Source organism: Pituophis catenifer, unplaced genomic scaffold (genome assembly GCF_029215685.1).
Source record: "Pituophis catenifer annectens isolate HBS135680 unplaced genomic scaffold, rPitCat1.0.hap2 SCAF_4, whole genome shotgun sequence".
Taxonomy (NCBI): Eukaryota; Metazoa; Chordata; class Lepidosauria; order Squamata; family Colubridae; genus Pituophis; species Pituophis catenifer.
Window position 1 is genome coordinate 127,157,567 of NW_027256884.1, and position 23,128 is coordinate 127,180,694.

General features: G+C 46.9%; 1 protein-coding gene across 1 annotated transcript in view; it reads left to right on the forward strand.

The window, feature by feature from the left end:
• The window catches only part of TENM4 (teneurin transmembrane protein 4), a 326,501-nt gene extending 303,502 nt beyond the window's left edge, over nucleotides 1-22,999 (forward strand). The window contains 7 exon segments of the mRNA XM_070942973.1: nucleotides 628-1,505; nucleotides 3,510-3,682; nucleotides 7,724-7,959; nucleotides 9,645-9,941; nucleotides 10,971-12,585; nucleotides 17,917-18,059; nucleotides 21,983-22,999. Coding sequence (XP_070799074.1) covers nucleotides 628-1,505; nucleotides 3,510-3,682; nucleotides 7,724-7,959; nucleotides 9,645-9,941; nucleotides 10,971-12,585; nucleotides 17,917-18,059; nucleotides 21,983-22,741 — 4,101 coding nt within the window. The 3' untranslated portion in view covers nucleotides 22,742-22,999.
• The last annotated feature ends 129 nt before the right edge of the window (nucleotides 23,000-23,128 follow it).

Sequence of the window (23,128 nt, forward strand, 5' to 3'; positions counted from 1 at the left end):
GAAGACAACAGTTGTCGAGCCACAAGTGAAAAAAACAAAAGCCACAAAACATATTTTGATTGGATTTAAACCCCCACCCAGAGGAATATCTTTGACAGGATGATGTCATGGGGGCGAACAGAAAGAGGAAGGGGTGTTTTTTCCCCCCCACAAAACGTATTTGACTTTCAAGGCAAAGGAAGTTGAAAACTATCCCAGAAAAACACAATGATGTGTTGTTGCCAAGGAAACTGCACAGGTATCTTCATGAAGATCCAGAAGCTGAGTTTGATTCAAAAGAGACTTCATCTTAATTGGCCGGTTAAAGGGGAAATCCTCATTCAGTTGGCTCGGGACCAAGACTGATTAATTGTTCTAACAGTTAGGAAATTTCTCCTTAGTTCTAGGTTGGTTCTCTCCTTGATTAATTTCCATCCATTGCTTCTTGTCCTGCCTTCAGGTACTTTGGAGAATGAGCTGATACCCCCCCCCTTTCTTTGTGGCAGAAGATAGAACATCTGGACAGGATGACTTTAGAACAGTGGTCCTTAAACTGTTTGATCTTATTGTCGTAAGTCGAGGACTACCAGTAACTGAAAAATAATGAAATTATCTCACCCGTTGCTTTTCTTCCCTTCGTTTTGCCAGGTTCGTTTGGAGTGGCCCACCGACCTGGCCGTCAACCCAATGGACAATTCTCTCTACGTTCTGGACAACAATGTTGTGTTGCAGATCTCTGAAAACCACCAGGTGCGCATCGTGGCAGGCCGGCCAATGCACTGTCAAGTCCCAGGGATTGACCACTTCCTTCTGAGCAAGGTAGCCATTCATGCCACATTGGAATCGGCCACGGCGGTGGCGGTCTCACACAGCGGCGTCTTGTACATCGCCGAGACCGACGAGAAGAAGATCAACCGGATCCGACAGGTCACCACGAACGGCGAAATTTCGCTGGTCGCCGGAGCCCCCAGCGGCTGCGATTGTAAGAACGACGCCAACTGCGATTGCTTCTCCGGAGACGACGGGTATGCCAAGGACGCCAAGCTGAATGCTCCGGCTTCCCTCGCGGTGTGCGCTGACGGGGAGTTGTACGTGGCTGATCTTGGAAACATCCGGATCCGTTTTATCCGGAAAAATAAACCTTTCCTGAACACCCAGAACCTGTACGAATTATCCTCACCCATTGATCAGGAACTCTACCTGTTTGGTGCCAGCGGCAAGCACGTTTTCACACAGAGCCTCCCGACCGGAGATTACCTGTACAATTTCACCTACACAGGAGATGGCGACATCACCCTCGTGACCGACAACAATGGAAATTTGGTTAATATCCGGAGAGATTCGACCGGGATGCCACTGTGGCTGGTGGTGCCAGATGGCCAGGTCTACTGGCTCACGATGGGCACCAACAGCGCCCTCAAGAGTGTGACGGCACAGGGCCAAGAGATAGCCATGATGACCTACCATGGCAATTCGGGCCTCCTAGCTACCAAGAGCAATGAAAATGGGTGGACCACATTTTACGAGTGAGTATTTCTCAATGTTTTTAAACTTGGAACATAAAACAGAACATTGGATACAGAGAGTCCTCGGCTTACAAATTTCAGATTCGGTTGTGGTCGCAAGTCGAGAACTACCTGTGTCGGAACTGGAAGGGTTCCCTCAGAGGTCATCTAGACTGACACACACACCCATCTCTGTGGTCACACAAGACTGCAGTTTTAAGCACTCAGCTTCTGGGCTGTATTTAATGACGGTTTTGCGATGTCCCGCAGTGGTAAGATTTCATTTCACGATGGTTTTGCTAATGTTTTCTTCTGGATTTTGTCTGAATCGGAAGCTTCTGTTCGCCCATTGGAGAAATGATAACATGCCATGGTAGCCTTGTGTGTCCTTTTTTTAAGGGTTTTGTGGCCTGTCATCACTCTTGTGTAACTGTATTCCATGAAGGTAGTCAAAAAAACAATGATGTAGAATGATCTTCCCGGGTATTAAGATCTGAAATTTTAGAGCCGTATTATTCAACTTTAGCAAGATTAAGATGTGTGGAGTTCAACTTCCCAGATTTGAAGGGAAGGGAAGGAGAGAGGAAAGGAGAGGAGAGGAGAGGAGAGGAGAGGAGAGGAGAGGAGAGGAGAGGAGAGGAGAGGGAAAAGGCGAAAGGAAAGGGAATGGGGAAAGGGAAAAGGAAAGGAAAGGAGAAAGGAAAGGAAAGGAAAGGAAAGGAAAGGAAAGGAAAGGAAAGGAAAGGAAAGGAAAGGAAAGGAAAGGAAAGGAAAGGAAAGGAAAGGAAGGAAAGAGGAAAGGGAAAAAGAAAGGAAAGGAAAGGGAAAGGGGAATGGAGAAAGGAAAGGAAAGGAAAAAGGGAAAGGAAAGGAAAGGAGGAAAGAAAAGGGAGAGAGAGGAGAGGAGAGGAAAGGAAGGAAGGTTAGTTTCTTGGGTGATCAAGAGGAATGTCTACAGCCCGTCTACACTTAGGATTTCATTCTATGCTGATTTTCAATTGTAAAGAAGTTTCTGTTTGAGCAGGAACATTTTACACCTCATTCTGCATCTAATTAAAAACAGCAGTTAAAAGGAATATTAATCTCTCGCTCTGCAACTTTCTCCACCAAGGGAAGCCACGGGCACACAGCATAGGTGAAATGTCACCCCTTAAATTGCACAAGTCCCCCACACTAGAAATCTACACACTAGACATGTCATAACACTTCATAACAAGAGTGAACTCATTTTTAAATCGGTGGGATGTCCTGCTTCCTTGACCGAAAATCTGGTGCTTTGACCTAGGTCAGTGATGGCGAACCTTTTCGGAACCGAATGTCCACACCGGAACGCATGTGCACGCACCGGAGCACCAGAAACCCAAAGACCAGCAGCTGGCGCACACATGCCTGTTTTTTTGGCCATTTTTTGGCCCCAAAACCGCCCCCAAAAGGCCCGGAAACGGCCTGGTTTTTGGCCGTTTTCAGGCCGTTTTCTGGTGCTCTGGCACCCACGAAGACCAGCTGGCTGGCGCCGAAAACCAGAAGAGCTGCTGGCGATGGTGCATATGCCCACAGAGTGGGCTCTGTGTGCCACCTCTGGCACATGTGTCATAGTTTCACCATCACGGGCCTAGGAAATTCCCCTCTCTGTCAGACTGCGGTGCTATCTCAAAATTAAATGAATTTCCAAACTGCCAATCTTTAAGGAAATCTTTCTTTAATTGAGCTCAGCCACCAGATCATGACTCCGCATGGACAAGACTGACCTTTTGCCTCCCAATCCCTCCCTTTCCGATCCCCAAATCTCTGCTTCTCATTGGCTGTCTTCCAAGTCATTTTTCAGGCTTCTTTTCCCCGTCATTTCCCAGGAATGTGCCCCCTCCCCTCGTTTCCACAACAACCGGGCTTCAAAGGGATTTAGCAGGCAAAAGTCTCAGAGTTTATCTTTCGCTCTCCTCTGCTCCCTCTGTGCCAGCATTGCAACCCTGACACTCGGTTTATCTCGCTCTTTAATTCATGTTCATACGTCTCCTTCTTTTCCAGATATGACAGCTTTGGACACCTCACTAACATCACTTTCCCAACCGGTCAAGTCACCACTTTCCGGAGCGATACGGACAGCTCTGTCCACGTCCAGATTGAGACCTCCAGCAAGGACGATGTAACCATCACCACCAACCTTTCGGCATCGGGGGCCTACTACACCCTCCTGCAAGGTAAAACCCAACCTATTTTGACAGCTTCCTCCTGTAAGATCTTTTAAGTTTTTCTTCATTGAACTGGGGTACGACAACCTTTAGAGCAGAGTTCCCCAAACTTTCCGGCTTTGCGGACTGGCCGGGGGGCGGGGGGGCAGAGGATGGTTATGGTTTCGCATCAGCCGCCGGCAAATGTGCACACACACAGCTCCGTTTGCACGAGCGGCAGGCACACGCGCGGGCCGCTCGTGCAGATGGAGCTCGAACGCTCGCCCGCTGCTTGCGCAAGTGGGGATGTGCACGCGTGTACTCACCCGCCGCTTCCGCGGCCCAATTCCGAATGGCTCACAGCAGAGTAGTGATAACGTGGATAACTTGAATGGAAGTTATAAATAAAAGACCCTAACACTGAAAGTTATTTCTGGGTTTGTTAAATCTAATCATTGTATGAAGATTTTGAAAGGTAAGGATTTTGGGCCAATCACCAGGAGACTGTGAGTTATAGTCCCATCTTAGGCATGCAAGATGGCTAGAGGATTTTGAGCCAATTACCAGGAGAGAGTGAGTTGTAGTCCCGCCTTAGGCATGAAAGCCAGCTGGCTGACTTTAGGCTATGAAAACCAGCTGGGTGATTTTGGGCCAATTACCAGGAGAGAGTGAGTTCTAGTCCTTCCTTAGGCATGAAAGCCAACTGGGTGATTTTGGGCCAGTTGCCAGGTGATGGTGAGTTCTAGTACCGCCTTAGGCATGAAAGCTGGCTAGGTGATTTTGGACTAATTACCAGGAGAGAGTGAGTTCTAGTCCTTTCTTAGGCATGAAAGCCAGCTGGGTGACTTCGGGCCAATTACCAGGAGAGAGTGAGTTCTAGTCCCATTTTAGGCATGAAAGCCGGCTAGATTGTTTTGGACCAATTACCAGGAGAGAGTGAGTTCTAGTCCCTCCTTAGGCATGAAAGCTGGTTGGGTGACTTTGGGCCTATTACTCCCTCCCTCATCACAACCCACCTCACAGAATTGCTGTCGTGAGGAAAATAAGAGGAGGAGGAAGCATTATGAGCGTTCGCCACCTTGAGTTATTTATAACAATAATAAAGTTGCAATAAAAATAAATGAATAAAATAAATAATGGGAGAATAAGGAAAATGACCTTTGTCAGGATAATGATTTAAGAGCTGACCAGCTGCTACAATGATGTAATGCTGGGAATGAGTCAGCAAGGTTTTTTGGCTGATATCACTTTAAAAGCCTGTAATAAGAAGAGGCCCTGTTTGGGCGTATCTCTCCATGTGTGCTTCTGTACTGTAATTGCTGATTGCTGTTTGTTTGAGGTCTGACTAAAGTATGTGTATGTATATATTCTTTGTAGATAAAACCACTATTTAAATACAAACCTCTGTTTACTGTATTTGCTCCTGGGGTTGTCTTACATAGTCACATTGTACGCACTCTAACAACCTTAATTGGTCTATCCTATCTTAGCGCCTGCCACGTGTGTAAGACTTCAGGGAATCCGCTGGAAAAGTCTACAATATCTTCTGTACCCAAAAAACAAGACCATCTCTAACTGATTTCAGCCGTTTTAGAAAAATTAAGATGCCAGATTAATGCTGGAAGGAAAACTCGGCTCCACCTCAGGAGTCTAATTAAGCAACAAAAAACACTTTTAGGACTCTTTGGGGAGTTAATTGAATAGGCCGCGATTTAAACGGCCAGAGCTAAGTAAAAGTCTATAATAATTGTCTCTTGATCGAGCATCTCAATATTCAGTTGCTCTGAGCTGCTTCTGGGAACCATCAGGGCTGGAGGTCGTCACTCAGATAGCGGATATAGGTAGTCCTGAACTTACAACCGTTAGTTTAGTGACCAAAGCTAAAATAGCACTGAAAAAAGTGAGTTACGACTGTTTTTCGGACTCGTGAGCATTTGCAGCATCCTCAAAATTGTGATCAAAATTCAGACACTCGGCAACTGGCATGTACTCACGACAGTTGCAGTGTCCCAGGGTCACATGATCCCCTTTTGCGGCCTTCTGACAAAGGGAAGCCAGATTCACTTAACAGCTGGGTTACTAACTTAAGAACTGCAGCGATTCCCTTAACAGCGGGGGCAGGACAGGTCATAAAACAGGACAAGACTCACCTAACAAGCTGTCTCGCTCAGCTTGTCAGGAAATTTGGGGCGCAGTTGTGGCCGTAAATGGAGGATTACCGGTAATGGACTCGATTTGAGGGAACAGGGTGTGCCGTTTTTCCAAATGAAACATTTGGATGAAATTTTAACGGGTGAAATTTGGCGTCAATAACGTGGCCTCTCTCAATTAGCACGTGGGGGTGCAGCTCATTAAAGGAAGCTACTTGGGGGGCGTGGAAATGAGAACAAATCTTTTCATTAGCGGAAGATTTGAAAGCCAGCATACTGTTGAACTGGTTAAGCACTGAGGGGTCCTCGGTGCTCTCTGAGCTTCCTTGTTTTCTTGCAGACGTTTCATTACCCAACTAGGTAACCTCATCAGTGATAGAAGGGAGGAAGGTTTGAAGAGGAGGAGGAGGAGAACTGTGGACTCCTTGGTGCTCTCTGAGCTTCCTTGTTTTCTTGCAGACGTTTCATTACCCAATTAGGTAGCATCATCAGTGCTAGAAGGGAGTGGGGTTTGTGGAGAGGAGGAGGAGGAGGAGGAGGAGGAGGAGGAGGAGGAGGAGGAGGAGAACGACGACTGTGGGGTCCTTGGTGCTCTCTGAGCTTCCTTGTTTTCTTGCAGACGTTTCATTACCCAATTAGGTAGCATCATCAGTGCTAGAAGGGAGTGGGGGTTGCAGAGGAGGAGGAGGAGGAGGAGGAGGAGGAGGAGGAGGAGGAGGAGGAGGAGGAGGAGGAGGAGGAGAACAATGACTGTGGGGTCCTTGGTGCTCTCTGAGCTTCCTTGTTTTCTTGCAGACGTTTCATTACCCAATTAGGTAGCATCATCAGTGCTAGAAGGGAGTGGGGGTTGCAGAGGAGGAGGAGGAGGAGGAGGAGGAGGAGGAGGAGGAGGAGGAGGAGGAGGAGGAGGAGGAGAACAATGACTGTGGGGTCCTTGGTGCTCTCTGAACTTGCTTGTTTTCTTGCAGACGTTTCATTACCCAACTAGGTAACCTCATCAGTGATAGAAGGGAGGAGGGTTTGAAGAGGAGGAGAACGACGACTGTGGGGTCCTTGGTGCTCTCTGAGCTTCCTTGTTTTCTTGCAGACGTTTCATTACCCAATTAGGTAGCATCATCAGTGCTAGAAGGGAGTGGGGTTTGTGGAGAGGAGGAGGAGGAGGAGGAGGAGGAGGGGGAGGAGGAGGAGGAGGGGGAGGAGGAAGAAGAGAACGACGACTGTGGGGTCCTTGGTGCTCTCTGAGCTTCCTTGTTTTCTTGCAGACGTTTCATTACCCAATTAGGTAGCATCATCAGTGCTAGAAGGGAGTGGGATTTGTGGAGAGGAGGAGGAGGAGGAGGAGGAGGAGGAGGAGGAGGAAGAGGAGGAGGAGGAGGAGGAGGAAGAGGAGGAGGAGGAGGAGGAGGAGAACGACCGTGGGGTCCTTGGTGCTCTCTGAGCTTCCTTGTTTTCTTGCAGATGTTTCATTACCCAATTAGGTAGCATCATCAGTGCTAGAAGGGAGTGGGGTTTGTGGAGAGGAGGAGGAGGAGGAGGAGGAGGAGGAGGAGGAGGAGGAGGAGGAGGACGACGACTGTGGGGTCCTTGGTGCTCTCTGAGCTTCCTTGTTTTCTTGCAGACGTTTCATTACCCAATTAGGTAGCATCATCAGTGCTAGAGATGATGTGATAACGCTCGCACTGATGATGTTAGGGTAATGCAAGAAAACAAGCAAGCTTAGAGAGCACCAAGGACCTCTCACTTCAGCCCTGAGCTACAAATATTCTCCTTTATTGGTGATCCACTCCGAATCCTGATAATTAAAGCACTCACATTTTCTGACCCACTTTGCTTCATGTTTCCTTTGCATAACTAATGTGAGCTGCGGAGGGTTGGCTCAGCTGCCTATCTAAGGTTGTTGTCGGGGTTTTTTCCCATGTAGATCAAGTGCGCAACAGCTACTACATCGGGGCAGACGGTTCTCTCCGCCTGATATTGGCGAACGGCATGGAGGTGGCTCTCCAGACTGAACCCCATCTCCTGGCGGGCACCGTGAACCCCACGGTGGGGAAGAGGAACGTGACTCTGCCCATCGACAACGGTCTCAACCTGGTCGAGTGGCGGCAACGGAAAGAACAATCCAGAGGCCAGATCACTGTGTTCGGACGCAGGCTGAGGGTGAGTGGACCGTTCCCAGTCAGAACTGGTGGGAATTGGAATTATTCTGGTCAACTGGAAAGGGTTAAATCACTTCCAGGTATTGTCTGAAAGGGACATGCAAAACGGGGTGAATTCTGCGTTGATTTTCCTTGGCAGCAGGAAGGGACAACTTTTAAAAATTACAGCTAAAGTGGGGAAAAAAATGGAACTTTGATTTTGGGTTTTATCGATTAGATCGGTTTGCCGTTATAAAAATGGTTAGTTTAAACCAATGATGGCTAACCTTTTCCGGACGGAGTGCCCAAAGTGTGTGCCCGAACCCCCAAAATGCAATGCTCCCCTGCACATGCCCTGCGGCCCCACCGCTCGCGCCCCACCCAAATGCACACGCAGCAGAGACCCTATGACCCACTGGCCGGGGGGAGCTGCCTACGCATGCACAGCAGAGATGAATTGGGGCGATGGCTTGCGTGCCCACAGACAGGGCCCTGCGTTCCACCTGTGGCAAGCATGCCATAGGTTCGCCATCACGGGTTTATTATTATTATTATTATTATTATTATTATTATTATTATTATTATTATTATTGGTTCGATTTATATGCCGCCCTTCTCCGGAGACTCAGGGCAGCTTACAATGCGTTAAGCAACAGCCTTCATACTTTTGTATATACCTGCTTAGTAGGGCTTTCGTCCCCCCCCACCCAAGCTCTATTTTATACAAAGTCAGCTTATTGCCCCCACAATCCGGGTCCTCATTTTACCTACCTCGGAAGGATGGAAGGCTGAGTCAACCTTAAAACTTTAATAATAGTTTAAACTATTACGTCAAAATAAAAAGTTGAGGTATGATGTGAATGCTTTATTCTACTGCCCCAAAAGGAGTCAGCAGTCAATGCCTTTTTTTTCTTTTCATCCTCCTTTTCCTGACTTTTCCCTTCCTTCCTTCCTTTCTCCCGTCCCTATTTTTCCTGTTTCCTTCTTTGTTTTTTTCTATGTTACAACATAAACTGATAAAACTGTTAAATGTGAAAGAACCGAGATATTATTATGAACAGCTTAAAATACTTTGCCGGATCCCAGCGTATGGATTTTCAAATCTTTCCTTCCTTCTTTTTCTTGCATCTCATATAAGAGTGTCTGTGGAGATTCTCCATCATTCAGGTCGTGGTTGTGCCAAAAGTGCTTTTTTTGCAAGAGGCAACTGGACTTTCTGGTTTTTCTTTGAAGACGTTTCGCTTCTCATCCAAGAAGATTCTTCAGCTCTGACTAGATGGTGGGGAATGGAAAGATTTATACTCCTTGCAGACAGTTGGTCATTTGCATCCTTTCAGAGAGTCGTTGAGGTCACTTGGAGATTTGTCTATGTCCTTAGGGTCACCTGACTATTGCAAATTGGTGTGGAGCCTTCTTGGAACTGTTGCAAGGAGTATCAATCCTTCCTTTCCCCACCATTCAGTCAGAGTTGAGGAAGCTTCTCGGATGAGAAACGAAACGTCTTCAAAAAAAAACCCAGAAAGTCCAATTGCCTCTTGAAAAAGCACCTTTGAGATCTCATATAAGAGGTTTTTTTACAAATACGCAAAAACCCTCTTTGCCATTTGCCTCAGGGAAAACCGAAGAGATTGTTCTGACCGGTAGTTAATTATTCCCATCTTATTAAAGCTTTCGGTCGTTGTCCTAATTCTTCTTCTGAATCCGTAGGTTCATAACCGAAATTTGTTATCCCTTGACTTCGACCGTGTGACACGAACCGAGAAGATTTACGACGACCACCGGAAATTCACTCTGCGCATTCTCTACGACCAGGCGGGACGGCCTACGCTCTGGTCTCCTAGCAGTCGTCTGAATGGGGTGAACGTCACCTATTCCTCCGGGGGTCATATAGCCGGGATCCAAAGGGGTACTATGTCCGAAAGAATGGAATATGACCAAGCGGGCAGAATTTCATCCAGAATGTTTGCGGATGGCAAATCTTGGACCTACACGTATTTAGAGAAGGTGAGCGCTGTAGAGAAGAGGGGTCTCTAAAGGTTTAGCCAACTGAAGCATTGTGAGTCACCCTCTCTGCCTCTTTGAACGGTATTTATCTACTACAGGTTGTCAACTCACAAAGCATCCCCGGCCTGCTCTCAAGTTGCTATAGGCCAGGGGGGATGGGAAACTGGAGAAAAGGCATGGCAGCCAAAGACAGATGCACGTTTCATGCTTATCTCTCTCAAGGCTGTATCCCAGGGTTACCTACAGCAGCCGGAGGGGAGTGACTTCTACAACCCGCAAAATTGCTCTGTTGGCGAATGTGATTGATGACACACATTGGGGGGAAACAGGGTCATAATTGGGGCGTAAATTACGTAGGGCCAGAGCTGGCTTTACTTGGGAACATGCCGACATGAAGCTCCTAATAAATAACTTGATTTCTTTTGATGCTTGGCTCGAGGTTCATGATTTAATTAGGGCATCCGTCAGAACCCTGACACAGGTAGTCCTTGGCTTACAACCATTCATTTAGTGAAATGAAATTCGGAGGCTTGGCAACTGGTATGTATTTATGACTGTTGCAGTGTCCCCGTGTCATGTGATCAACGTTTGCCACCTCCTGGCGAGCAAAGTCAATGGGAAAGCCACTTAATTGTGTTACTAACTTAACAGCTGCGATAATCCCACTGAACAACTGTGGCAAGAAAGGTCGTAAAATGGGGCAAAACTCACTTAACAACTGACTCGCTCAGCAACCAAAATTTTGAGCTCAACTGCAGTCATAGGTCAAGGACTACCTGTATGTACTCCCTGTCATTCTTGTAATGTGACATTTTTTTTTGCCTCTTGAAAAAAAGCACCTTTTGGACTTGAAACTTCATGTTCTCTTTGGCATCTTTTCAACCTTCAGAAGTTTTGTAAGTAACTTTGGACAACATTGGTCAAAGCGTAAACAATCCACTTTCTGTATCCCACTACAAAACGTAGCCATGATAATAACGATGACAAAAATGTTCTTGTTATAACTTATTTTTCCTCTTCTGATTACAGTCCATGGTCCTGCTTCTTCACAGTCAGCGGCAGTACATTTTTGAATTCGATAAGAATGATCGCTTGTCGTCCGTAACGATGCCCAACGTAGCTCGGCAGACCTTGGAGACACTTCGATCAATTGGCTACTACAGGAATATCTACAGGCCTCCGGAAGGCAACGCGACGGTGGTCGAAGACTTCAATGAGGAATGGCAACTCCTTCACACCTATTACTTGGGGACTGGAAGACGGGTCATCTACAAGTACGGCAAGCTATCCAAACTGGCAGAGATGCTCTATGACACCACCAAAATCAGCTTCAGCTACGATGAGACCGCAGGCATGTTGAAGACCATCAACCTCCAGAACGAAGGGTTCACCTGTACCATCAGGTACCGACAGATCGGGCCCCTCATTGACCGCCAGATTTTCCGTTTCACGGAAGAAGGCATGGTGAACGCCCGTTTCGATTACAACTATGACAACAGCTTCCGGGTGACCAGCATGCAAGCCGTGATCAACGAAACCCCGTTGCCTATTGACCTCTACCGTTACGACGACGTGTCGGGCAAAACCGAGCAATTTGGCAAATTCGGAGTGATCTATTACGACATCAACCAGATCATCACGACGGCGGTCATGACCCACACGAAACATTTTGACGCGTACGGTCGGATGAAGGAAGTTCAGTACGAAATATTCAGGTCCCTCATGTACTGGATGACCGTACAGTACGACAACATGGGGAGAGTGGTGAAAAAGGAATTGAAAGTGGGCCCTTACGCCAATACCACAAGGTACTCGTACGAATACGATGCTGACGGCCAATTGCAGACGGTGTCCATCAACGAGAAACCGCTCTGGAGATACAGTTACGACCTCAATGGGAATCTCCATTTGTTGAGTCCCGGCAACAGCGCCCGTCTGACGCCGTTGAGGTACGACCTCAGGGACCGGATTACGAGACTAGGCGACGTGCAGTATAAGATGGACGAAGATGGCTTCCTGAGGCAAAGGGGGAATGACATTTTTGAGTACAACTCCGCAGGACTTCTCATCAAGGCCTACAACAAAGGCAACAAGTGGAGCGTGAAGTATCATTATGACGGGCTTGGAAGGAGAGTCTCCAGCAAAACCACCCACGGTCATCATCTGCAGTTCTTCTACGCGGACCTCACCAACCCCACCAAGGTCACCCATCTGTACAACCACTCCAGCTCAGAGATTACCTCTCTCTATTACGACCTTCAGGGTCACCTCTTTGCCATGGAGGTGAGCAGTGGAGATGAATTCTACATCGCTTGCGACAACATCGGGACCCCCTTGGCGGTCTTCAGCGGAACGGGCCTCATGATCAAGCAGATCCTTTACACGGCTTACGGAGAGATCTACATGGATACCAACCCAAACTTCCAAATTATCATCGGTTACCACGGAGGTCTGTACGATCCCCTCACCAAACTCATCCACATGGGGAAGAGAGACTACGACGTCCTAGCCGGAAGGTGGACCAGCCCCAACCACGGCATATGGAAACGTCTCAGCCACAGCAACATCATGCCCTTCAACCTCTACATGTTCAAAAACAACAATCCGATCAGTAACGCCCAGGATATCAAATGCTACATGACAGGTAAAAATCCATGTTCAGCTCATTCGTTAACTCTCCAGGGTAGAACTGGGACTTGGGTGGGGTTTGCCATGATGCTTTGGACCTCATCCGCAGAATGGATGCCATAGCTTCCTGGTAAGGCGCATGCAAGTTTCTATACATAGCGCAGGGATGGCGAACCTTTTAGAGCAGGGGTCTTCAAACTTGGCAACGTTAAGACTGGTGGACTTCAACTCCCAGAATTCTCCAGCCAGCTGGCTGGAGAATTCTGGGAGTTGAAGTCCACCAGTCTTAACGTTGCCAAGTTTGAAGACCTCTGTTTTAGAGACTGAGTGCCCAAAATGCAACCCAAAACCCACTTATTTATCGCAAAGTGCCAACATGGCAATTTAACCTGAATAATGACATTTTACTATCTCAGATAATGGTAAGCAACGCAGAGTTCAGCTAATTGTTCTAAGAAAAAACGTGATAAATGCACTTTTATGCCCATTTTTTTTTTTGCTTTTGAAATACCACATTTAGCAACAATATCATTTCTCTCTTTCCCTTTCTCTCTCTCTTTCCCTCCCTCTTTCTTTCTCTCTCTCTTTCCCTACCCCTCTCCCTTCCCCCTCTCTCTTTCTCTCTCTCTCTCTTTCCCTCCATCTTTCTTTCTCTCTCTCTCTTTCCCTACCCCTCTCCCTTCCCCCTCTCTCTTTCTCTCTCTCTCTCTTTCCCTCCATCTTTCTTTCTCTCTCTCTCTCTTTCCCTACCCCTCTTCCTTCCCCCTCTCTCTTTCTCTGTCTCTCTCTCTCTTTCCCTACTCCTCTCCCTTCCCCCTCTCTCTTTCTCTCTCTCTCTCTTTCCCTCCATCTTTCTTTCTCTCTCTCTCTTTCCCTACCCCTCTCCCTTCCCCCTCTCTCTTTCTCTCTCTCTCTCTTTCCCTCCATCTTTCTTTCTCTCTCTCTCTTTCCCTACCCCTCTCCCTTCCCCCTCTCTCTTTCTCTCTCTCTCTCTCTTTCCCTCCATCTTTCTTTCTCTCTCTTTCCCTACCCCTCTCCCTTCCCCCTCTCTCTTTCTCTCTCTCTCTCTCTCTTTCCCTCCATCTTTCTTTCTCTCTCTCTCTCTCTTTCCCTACCCCTCTCCCTTCCCCCTCTCTCTTTCTCTCTCTCTCTCTCTCTCCCTCCATCTCTCTCTCTTTCCCTCCCCCTCTCCTTCTCTTCCCCTCCGTCCCTCTCTTTCCCTCCCTCTCTCTCTCCCCCCTGCGGGAGAAATGCAATGGAGCTGGGCTGGGGCAACAGTGCACCTGCCCCTAGAGATGGTTGTGAGTGCCACCTCTGGCACGCATGCCATAGGTGACTGACAGCGTCTTCCATTTAAAAGAGCCCATTTGGTGTAGTGGTTAAGGTGCTGGAAACCAGGAGAAGGTGAGTTCTAGTCCCCCCTTAGGCATGAAAATCAGCTGGGTGACTTTGGGCCAATCACCAGGAGACTGTGAGTTATAGTCCCGCCTTAAGCGTGAAAGCCAGCTGGGTGATTTGGGGCCAATCACCAGAAGACGGTGAGTTCTAGTCCTGCCTTAGGCATGAAAGCCGACTGGTGACTTTATTTATTTTTATTTATTTATTTGATTTGATTTCTATACCGCCCTACTCCCGAAGGACTCAGGGCGGTGCACAGCCAAACAGTAAAACACATACATACAAAAATTTAAAAGTAGAATTAAAATCAAATTAAATAATTTTGGCCCAGACAAATTAAAACCCCAAACTATTTAAAACCAATTTTAAAATTGAATATATAAAATACTAAAAGATATTTAAAAATTAAAAATCTTTTATAAAAGAGGGAGAAGATTAGGCCAGGCCCGCCTGGTGAAATAATAAGGTCTTTAAAGACTATTGGGCCAATAGTCAGGAGACAGAGAGTTCTAGTCCCATTTTAAGCATGAAAGCCGGTTGGGAGACATTGGTCCAATCACCAGGAGACGGTGAGTTCTAGTCCTGCCTTAGGCAAGAAAGCTGACTATGTGATTTTGGGCCAATCCCAAAATAGGAGACAATGAGTTCTAGTTCTGTCTAAGGCCGTGATGGCGAACCTATGGCACGGGTGCCACAGGTGGCACACGGAGCCATATTGGTGGGCACGCGAACTCAGCTCCGGCATGCATGCGTGCGCCAGCCAGCTGATTTTCGGGCCTTCTGGGGCCACCAGAAATCAGGAAACACACTGTTTCCGGCCTTCGGAGGGCCTTGGGGGGGGGGAAGGCCATTTTTGCCCTCCCCAGGCTCCTAGAAAGGCTCTGGAGCCTGGGGAGAGCAAAAAACGGGCCTACCGGCCCCACCTTGCCATCGCGTGCCAAAAGCGGGGGGGAGCACGGGGTGTGTGTGCATAGAATTATGGATGTGGGCACTCGTGTGTGTGACCCCACCGTACTCCCCCCGCTTTTGGCGCGCGATGGCAAAAAGGTTAGCCATCTATGGTCTAAGGCATGAAAGCTGACAGAGTAGCTGGGTGACTTTGAGCCAATCACTAGGAGACGGTGAGTTCTAGTCCCACCTTAGGCCTGAAAGCAGTCTGAGTGACTTCTGGACACTTTCTCTCAGCCCAACCCACTTCACAGGGTTGTTGTTGTTGTGGGGGGGAAAAAATAGGAGGAATTATGACCTCTGCCTTTGAATTACTTATATAAAAAAATAACAGATGAGGTAAAAATATCATAAATAAATAAAGGCTTCAGGAAGTTCTCTGATGTATTTTCACCTCAGTTACTGGAGACCAAAAACCCTAAAGAACAAATACTTGGATTTAACAAATAACCCTGCTTTTAAAGCAATTGTCCAAGCAATTGTGTCATAATTTCCTTGCTTTGACTCTGTGGGATTAAAAGGTAATTAACGCCCTTCTAATTTTTTGTCACTTTTCAGAGGGATATTATTGGGGGGCCGCAGCTGGCACCCAGATCGTAAACGGCCTCTAAATAAAACTGCATAAAAGAGGCTTTTTTTTTTTCGCCACAGAAGCCTCCGAAATCCTTTCTAATCCTGACCTTTCCATCAATTCTTTTTAAAAATAACAGTGCGATGAAATGTTAATTCATCCATGAGAATTGTTATTTTAAAGGGCATTGGGGGGGGAAAAAATCCACACAACTGTTGCAGATCAGGCAGGAGGAGAGACTGGCCAAGGAAATGAAATCCCACTGAAGCTGGAGGAATTATTTGGGAATAAATTATTTGGGAATGGGTGTAATTCTCCCCTCCGGATGCCGCTACAGGGCCTTGCATGCCAAAACCACTACAGGTAGTCCTCGACTTAACAACAGTTCACTTAGTGACCATTCAGAGTTACAACAGCACCGGACAAAATGACTTGCGACCATGCTTCACACTTACCGCCTGTGCAGCCTCCCCGTGGTCACGTGATTTACATCCAGAGGCTCGGCCACTGACTCGCCTTTATGGCGGTGGCAGTCCTCTGAAGTCACGTGATCCCCTTTGGCGACCTTCTGACGAGTCAGAAGGCCGATTCACTTAACAACCGTCTGACTTAATTTAAGACCTGCAGCAAATTCGCTTAATAACAAATGAGGCGAGGAAAGTTGCAAAACGGAGCAAGATCACTTAACAAATGTCTCAGTCAGTGGTGGGTTGCTCCCGGTTCTGTCCGGTTCTATAGAACCGGCAGTAAAACCGGCGGGAGGCTCTGCCCACCCGGCACGACGTCATCATTGGTGATCTGCACATGTGCAGAAGTATCTGCGCATGTGCAGAAGAGCGCGCAAGCGCATACGCGCAATCCCGCTGCGAACCGGTAGTAAAGGTAAGTAGAACCCACCCCTGGTCTCAGTTAACAACATAAATGTTGGGCTCGTTTGTGGTTGTAAGTTGAGGACTCCCTGTAGACACAAAAATAGTTTTTTTTTTCCCCTTGTGCCATTGCTCTGCTAAGCACCTAATTCCCCCAGCCCTGTCTTGTGCCTAAAAATATTTACCCATGTAGTAGGCGGGGGTGAAATTCGACCTGTTCGGGCGAAACGGTAGAGACGATTTGAATTGGTTCGCCGAACCGGTAAAAACCACCCCTGGTTGGCCCTGCCCACGCTCGCCGCTCACCCCTTCCGGCCGCTCGCTCACTCAAACCATTCAACGTTAAATGCTGCAGCAGAGAGAATCCGAAATTTTCTCCCTCCATTCACAGCGGAGCCGCTGCAGCCTATCCCTTTAAGGTAGTCCCCGGGAGGGAAGGGGCTGTGTGGGGACCATAAAGGGAGCAGCAGCTCCGCTGTGAATGGAGGGAGAAAAGTTTGGCACTGATTAATTGTTCTAACTTTCAGGAAATTTCTCCTTAGTTCTAGATTGCTTCTCTCCTTGATGAGTTTCCACCCATTGCTTCTTGTCCTGCCTTCAGGTGCTTTGGAGAAGAGCTTGACTCCCTCTTCTTTGTGGCAGCCCCTGAGATATTGGAAGACTGCTATCATGTCTCCCCTAGTCCCTCTTTTCATCAAACTTACGGGACCGCCTACTACCACAAACAGCCTCCCACCGGCCGATACCCTCTCATAGAGAGGGGCTCCTCCAGGTGCCGTCAGCCAAACAATGTCGACTGGCGGCCCCTAGGGGGAGGGCCTTCTCTGTGGGGGCACCTACTATCTGGAACGAGCTCCCCCCGGAGATACGGAGGATCCCGGATCTGCTCACCTTCCGTCGCGCGCTCAAGTCTTTCTTGTTTCATCAGGCTGGCCTGACCTAAGTCTTTCCCCCTTTTTTAAATGGAAATTTTAAATTTGGTTTTAAATTATTGGGGGTTTTAAATTGTCTCAGGCAAAAATTATTTAATTGGGTTTTAATCATGTCTTAACTTTTGTATTTATGTGTTTTATTTCGTGCCTGTTCACCGCCCTGAGTCCTTCGGGAGTAGGGCGGTATACAAATTTAATAAAATGAAATGAAAATGAAATGAAAAAACTAGACCTACCCAATTCCAGCAACCGTTCTTCATAGGTTTTAGCCTCCAGCCCCCTAATCCTCTTTGTTGCTCTTCTCTGCACTCTTTCTAAAGTCTCAACATCTGTTTTACATCGTGGCGACCAAAACTGGATGCAGGATTCCAAGTGTGGCCTTACCAAGGCCTTATAAAGTGGCATTAACACGTCACATGATCCTGATTGTATCTCTCTGTTGATGCAGCCTGAGATTGTGTTGGCTTTTTTGGCTGCTGCCGCACACAGCTGGCTCATATTTAAGAGATTGTCCACTAGGACTTCCAACATCCTTCTCACCAGTTGAGTCAAGTACCGCTTATACTACACCTGTGCGTTTAACCTTTTGGCTAACATGTAACCTTCTGGTTTTTCTCTTCCCATTCCAGATGTCAACAGCTGGCTGCTTACCTTTGGTTTCCAGTTGCATAACGTCATCCCTGGGTATCCTAAACCTGAAATGAACGCTATGGAGCCATCCTATGAGCTCACCCACACCCAGCTGAAAACCCAGGAATGGGACAATAGCAAGGTAAGTAGAAGTCTTTGATTTCCAATAAGACCAACTTTTGAATGGTGGCTACTTTATCCCAGAGGAAACTTCCTCTCTCTTTTTTTGGGGGGGGGAAAAGTTTTTCAGTTTTATTTCTTATACACATAATATAAAATGTACATTTTCTTATACATAATTAATCCCACATACACATGTTTTCCTTAAAGAAAGCATTAAAATAAGGCATTTTAATTACATTCTCTTCTACCCTTTCTTCTCTCATTTCGCAACAACCCTTCTTCTTCTCCTCCTTTCTTTCCCTTCCCTCCCTCCTCTTCTCTCCTACTTTCTCCTACCTCCTCTCCTACCTCATCCTACTTCCCCTTCCTTTCCCCCACTTCTCTCTTCTTTTCCCCCTACTCACCTTCTCTCCTACTCCTATCCCCTACCCGTCCTTCCTCTGCTTTTCCCTTTCTTCCATTCCCCTCCCTCCCTCCCTCTCCTCTTCCTACCCTCTACTCCTCTCTCCTTTCTATCTTCTTTGCTGTGGAATATTCTCCTTGTTTGGTATCCGAGCAACTCCTGTATTCTAATAGTATATACTTTCTTTCGATTTCTTTTCAGATTTATTCTATCAGTATTATCATTCTAATTGTACACTTATTCTTATTAACTTCTTTCTTTTCCCCTCTCTCCTCCCCCTTTTTCATTTACTCTGGTGTCATCTGGGTTTCTATTTCTTTTTTATCCTCTCCCTCGTTTAACGTTCTATTATCTAAATCATTTATCTATCCTAGAGGAAACTTTCATTGGGAGGTGGAGAATATGTACAGATAAGTCCCTGAATTACCATCATTTGCTTTAATGACTAACACCACTAAAAAAGTGACTTAAGGACTATTTTTCACAACTTTTGCAGCATCCCCATGGCCTAATTCAGGTGTTTGGCAACTGGCTCATATTTATGATGATCCTGGGGTCCCCTTTTGCAACCTTCCGACAAGCAAAGTCAACGGGGGGAGGCCCGACTCACTTAACAGCCATGTTACTCACTTAACAACTGCGGTGATTCACTTAAAGAACTGTGGCCAGAAAGGTCATAAAATGAGGCAAAACGCACCCAGCAACTTTCTTGCTTAACAACAGAAATGTTGGGCTCCGTTATGGACTACCTGTAGCCTTTCTGATGTTCTACTACTCTTCTACAGGTAGTCCTCCACTTACGACTGGTTGCACAGCGACTATTCAAAGTTATAACAGAATGTAAAAAAAGCTACTTATGACCCAGATATAAAGTTCCAATGGTTGCCCCACTCTCCCATTCGGACACTTCAAACCAGTTCCCATATATATCCATTTGAAGCATCCCGTGGTCACTGACCATGATTTATCATATCTTTGCAAGAAGAACCAAGAAGTTTTTTTAACAAAAAACATTGCAAAAAAAAAAAAGTTCTTATAATTGGGCACAATCCTGTATTGACCCACTTAATGACCTGCGCAAACGATGACCGTTGTTCCAGGCTCAGTTATGTTGAAACCTAGGGACTACCTGTACAAACAGCATTTTTTTTCAAACTTGGCAATTTTAAGATCATGTGGATTTCGACTCCCCAAATTCCCCAGCCAGCATGGGAGTTGAAGTCCACCCATCTTAAATTTGCTGTGTTTGAAAAACCTTGCTCTTACAACACGACAATTCTCTGAAAATGTTGGCCTTTATCAGGTAAACACGATCTCCCCTCTAATATTTCTTGGGGTTTTTTTTTTTTCCTTTTTTTCCTTCCATCGGGAAACGGAAAGATGAAACAGCGCGGGGAACAAATTTCAAAGGCGAGATCCGTTATCTTTTTGAACTCTGCCTAATCTGTTTGTGTCCCTTTTAAAAAACAAAAAAAACATTTGCAGCCCCAGAGCCTCTTTCTGAGGAGAAATCAACTTTTCCCTCGATGCATTACTTTTATTATTTAAAAGGCTGTATTCAAGGTCATTCTGTCTTCAAATTAAGCAGCTTTCTGAAGGCACAGGACTTATTTTGAGATAACAAATAGGTTTGGTTTGGTTTTTTTAAATTACAATTCCAGTGATATTCATGATAACATTTCATTGTGGTTGGCAAATATCCTGGGCTGCAGGGCTAAAATTGTCTTTAAAATTGGCACGACTCTGAATTTTGGAGCAACTCCCATTATTTTGGCCCAGACTACAGGCAGTCCTCAATTTATGACGACAATCGGGACCAGAATTTTCATGGCTAAGCAAGGCCGTTGTTAAAGGACTCGGGCCTGATTTTACCACCTTTTTTGCCGTCTTGTTATGTGAATCACTGCAGTCGTTAAATGAATCACAGAGACATTAAGTGACTTCCCTATTGACTTTGTTTGTCAGAAGCTGGCAGGGAAGGTCGCAAAATAGCAGTCACATGCAGAGGTGGGATTCATTTACCTTCCCTACCGGTCCGCAAATGTGAGCCGTGCGTGCATTATGACTGGCCGGGTGGACGGAGCCTCCCACAGTCGCCACTACCAGTTTGACAGAACCGGCTGAATCCCACCACTGGTCACATGACCCTGAGACTCTGCAACCATCATAAATACATATCCATATCGGTTGTCAAGTGGCCGAATTTTGATCACATGACTGTGAAAATGTTGCGGTGGTTATAAGTATGAGGACTGATCGTAAGTCATTTTTTTTAGTGCTTTTCTTACTTTGAATAGTCACTAAATACTGTAAGTCGAAGACTGCCTGTAAGTAATTTGTGAGGGCTTTATGATCGTCTAAGCAAGACAGTTCTTAAAATGGAGTTTTGCTCCATTTTATTTATTTATTTATTTATTTGTTCTTATTTCTATACCGCCCTTCTCCAAATAGGACTCAGGGCGGTGAACAGCCAGAGTAAAAAACAGAACATACAAAATTTAAAAGCAGTTTAAAATAATTAAATATTTTGGCCGTAAATTAAAACAACCCAATTTAAAATCAATTTAAAATTTAACTCAAGCCAGCCCAGCTAGTTGAAATAAATGGGTTTTCAGGGCCCGACGAAAAAGCCGGAGGTCTGTTATTGTACGTATCTCTGGGGGGAGGTTGTTCCAGAGGGTGGGCGCCGCCACAGAGAAGGCTCTCCCCCTGGGGGTCGCCAGCCGACATTGTCTGGCGGACGGCACCCTGAGGAGGCCCACTCTATGCGAGCGTACTGGCCGGTGGGAGGCTATTGGTGGCAGAAGGCAGTCTCGTAAGTACCCCGGCCCTAAGCCATGGAGCGCTTTAAAGGTGGTCACCAACACCTTAAAGCGCACCTGGAAGACCACCGGGAGCAAGTGCAGGAGAGGTGTTACATGGGAGCGCCTCGTCGCCTGTCCTTCCTTGCCACGGTTATTAAGCGAATCTGGCTTCCCCATTGACTTTGCTTGTCTGAAGGTCGCAAAAGTGGATCACATGACCCCGGGGACTCTGCCACAGTCATAAATACGAACCAGTTGCCAAGCGTCTGAATTTTGATCAAATGACCATGGGGATATGCAACAAGGATCATTAAGTGTGAAAAAATGGTCATAAGTCACTTTTTTCAGTGCCGTTATAACTTTGAACGGTCATTAAATGAATGTTTGTGAGTAGAGGACTACCCTGTATAATGGGCTCACTTAAAGATTGCCACATTCATTTAACGACCGTGGTGTTTGCTTAACAACCATTGTGAAAAGATAATAAAATCAGGCACAAGTCATGTAGCCCCCTGCTTAAAGAGAGTCCCGATTTAGGACCATAATTCCAGGCTCAATTACGGTCGTGATTTTAGGACCAGTTTTCCCGTTTAAAGAGAGTCCTGACTTACGACAATAATTCCGGGCTCGATTACGGTTGTTAGTTTAAGACCACCTGTAGAATGATGTCGTACATCCCTCTTGCATCTAACATGAGTTCCTTTCTTTTCAATCTCCCTCCCTGCCCCTCCTCAGTCGATCTTAGGGGTGCAGTGCGAAGTGCAGAAACAGCTGAAGGCCTTTGTCACGTTGGAGAGCTTCGAACAGATCTACACGTCGAGCATCGCCGGGTGCCAGGAAATCAAGGAGAACCGCCATTTTGCCTCGGGAGACTCCATCATCGGCAAGGGGGTCAAATTTGCCATGAAAGACGGGCGGGTGGCCACCGATATCATTAGCAGCGCCAACGAGGACGGGCGGAGAGTCGCCGCCATCCTCAACAACGCCTATTACCTGGAGAACTTGCACTTCACCGTCGACGGCACGGACACCCACTACTTTGTCAAGCCAGGGCCGTCGGAGAGCGACTTGTCGATCCTCGGCCTCAGCGGGGGACGGCGAACCTTGGAGAACGGTGTCAACGTCACCGTCTCTCAAATCAACACTGTGCTCAGTGGGAGGACTAGACGCTACACGGACATCTCGCTCCAGTTCGGAGCCCTGTGCCTCAACACCCGATACGGGACCACGTTAGACGAGGAGAAGACCCGTGTCTTGGAATTGGCCCGGCAACGGGCCGTGGCTCACGCCTGGGCCCGGGAGCAACAGAGACTGCAGGATGGGGAGGAGGGTAGCCGGTCCTGGACAGAGGGGGAGAAGCAGCAACTGCTGAATACGGGACTCGTTCAGGGGTACGACGGCTACTTCGTCATCTCCGCCGAACAATACCCAGAACTGTCCGACAGCGCAAACAATATCCATTTTATGCGACAGAGCGAGATGGGGAGAAGGTGACAGAGAGGGGACGATGCGTTGACTTCTTGCCAAAGACAGCTGCTTGAGACTGTGATGTACTTGAGCCTTCGTTTTTTTTTTTCTAAACAAAAAGAAAAACAAACAGACACACGCAAAAGAACTTTACGGAAAACAGGCAAGGTGGAGGAAGAACATGGTGGCACCATAGCTCAGGCAACATCCTTTATTTTAGATAATTATTTTTTTTTGTTTTTAAAGTGGCTTTCTCACCTTTGGCTGTTATTCCTTCCCCCCTTTCTCGGCTCCTATCCGTCTTCTCTTTTTTGGAAGTGTCATTTCGCCATTGTGTGTGAGCCCCTTGTGCAAAAAGGCTTGAAGGTTGGGGAGGTGTTGGGTTTAAATCCCCTGGTTACTTGTTCGTTGGTT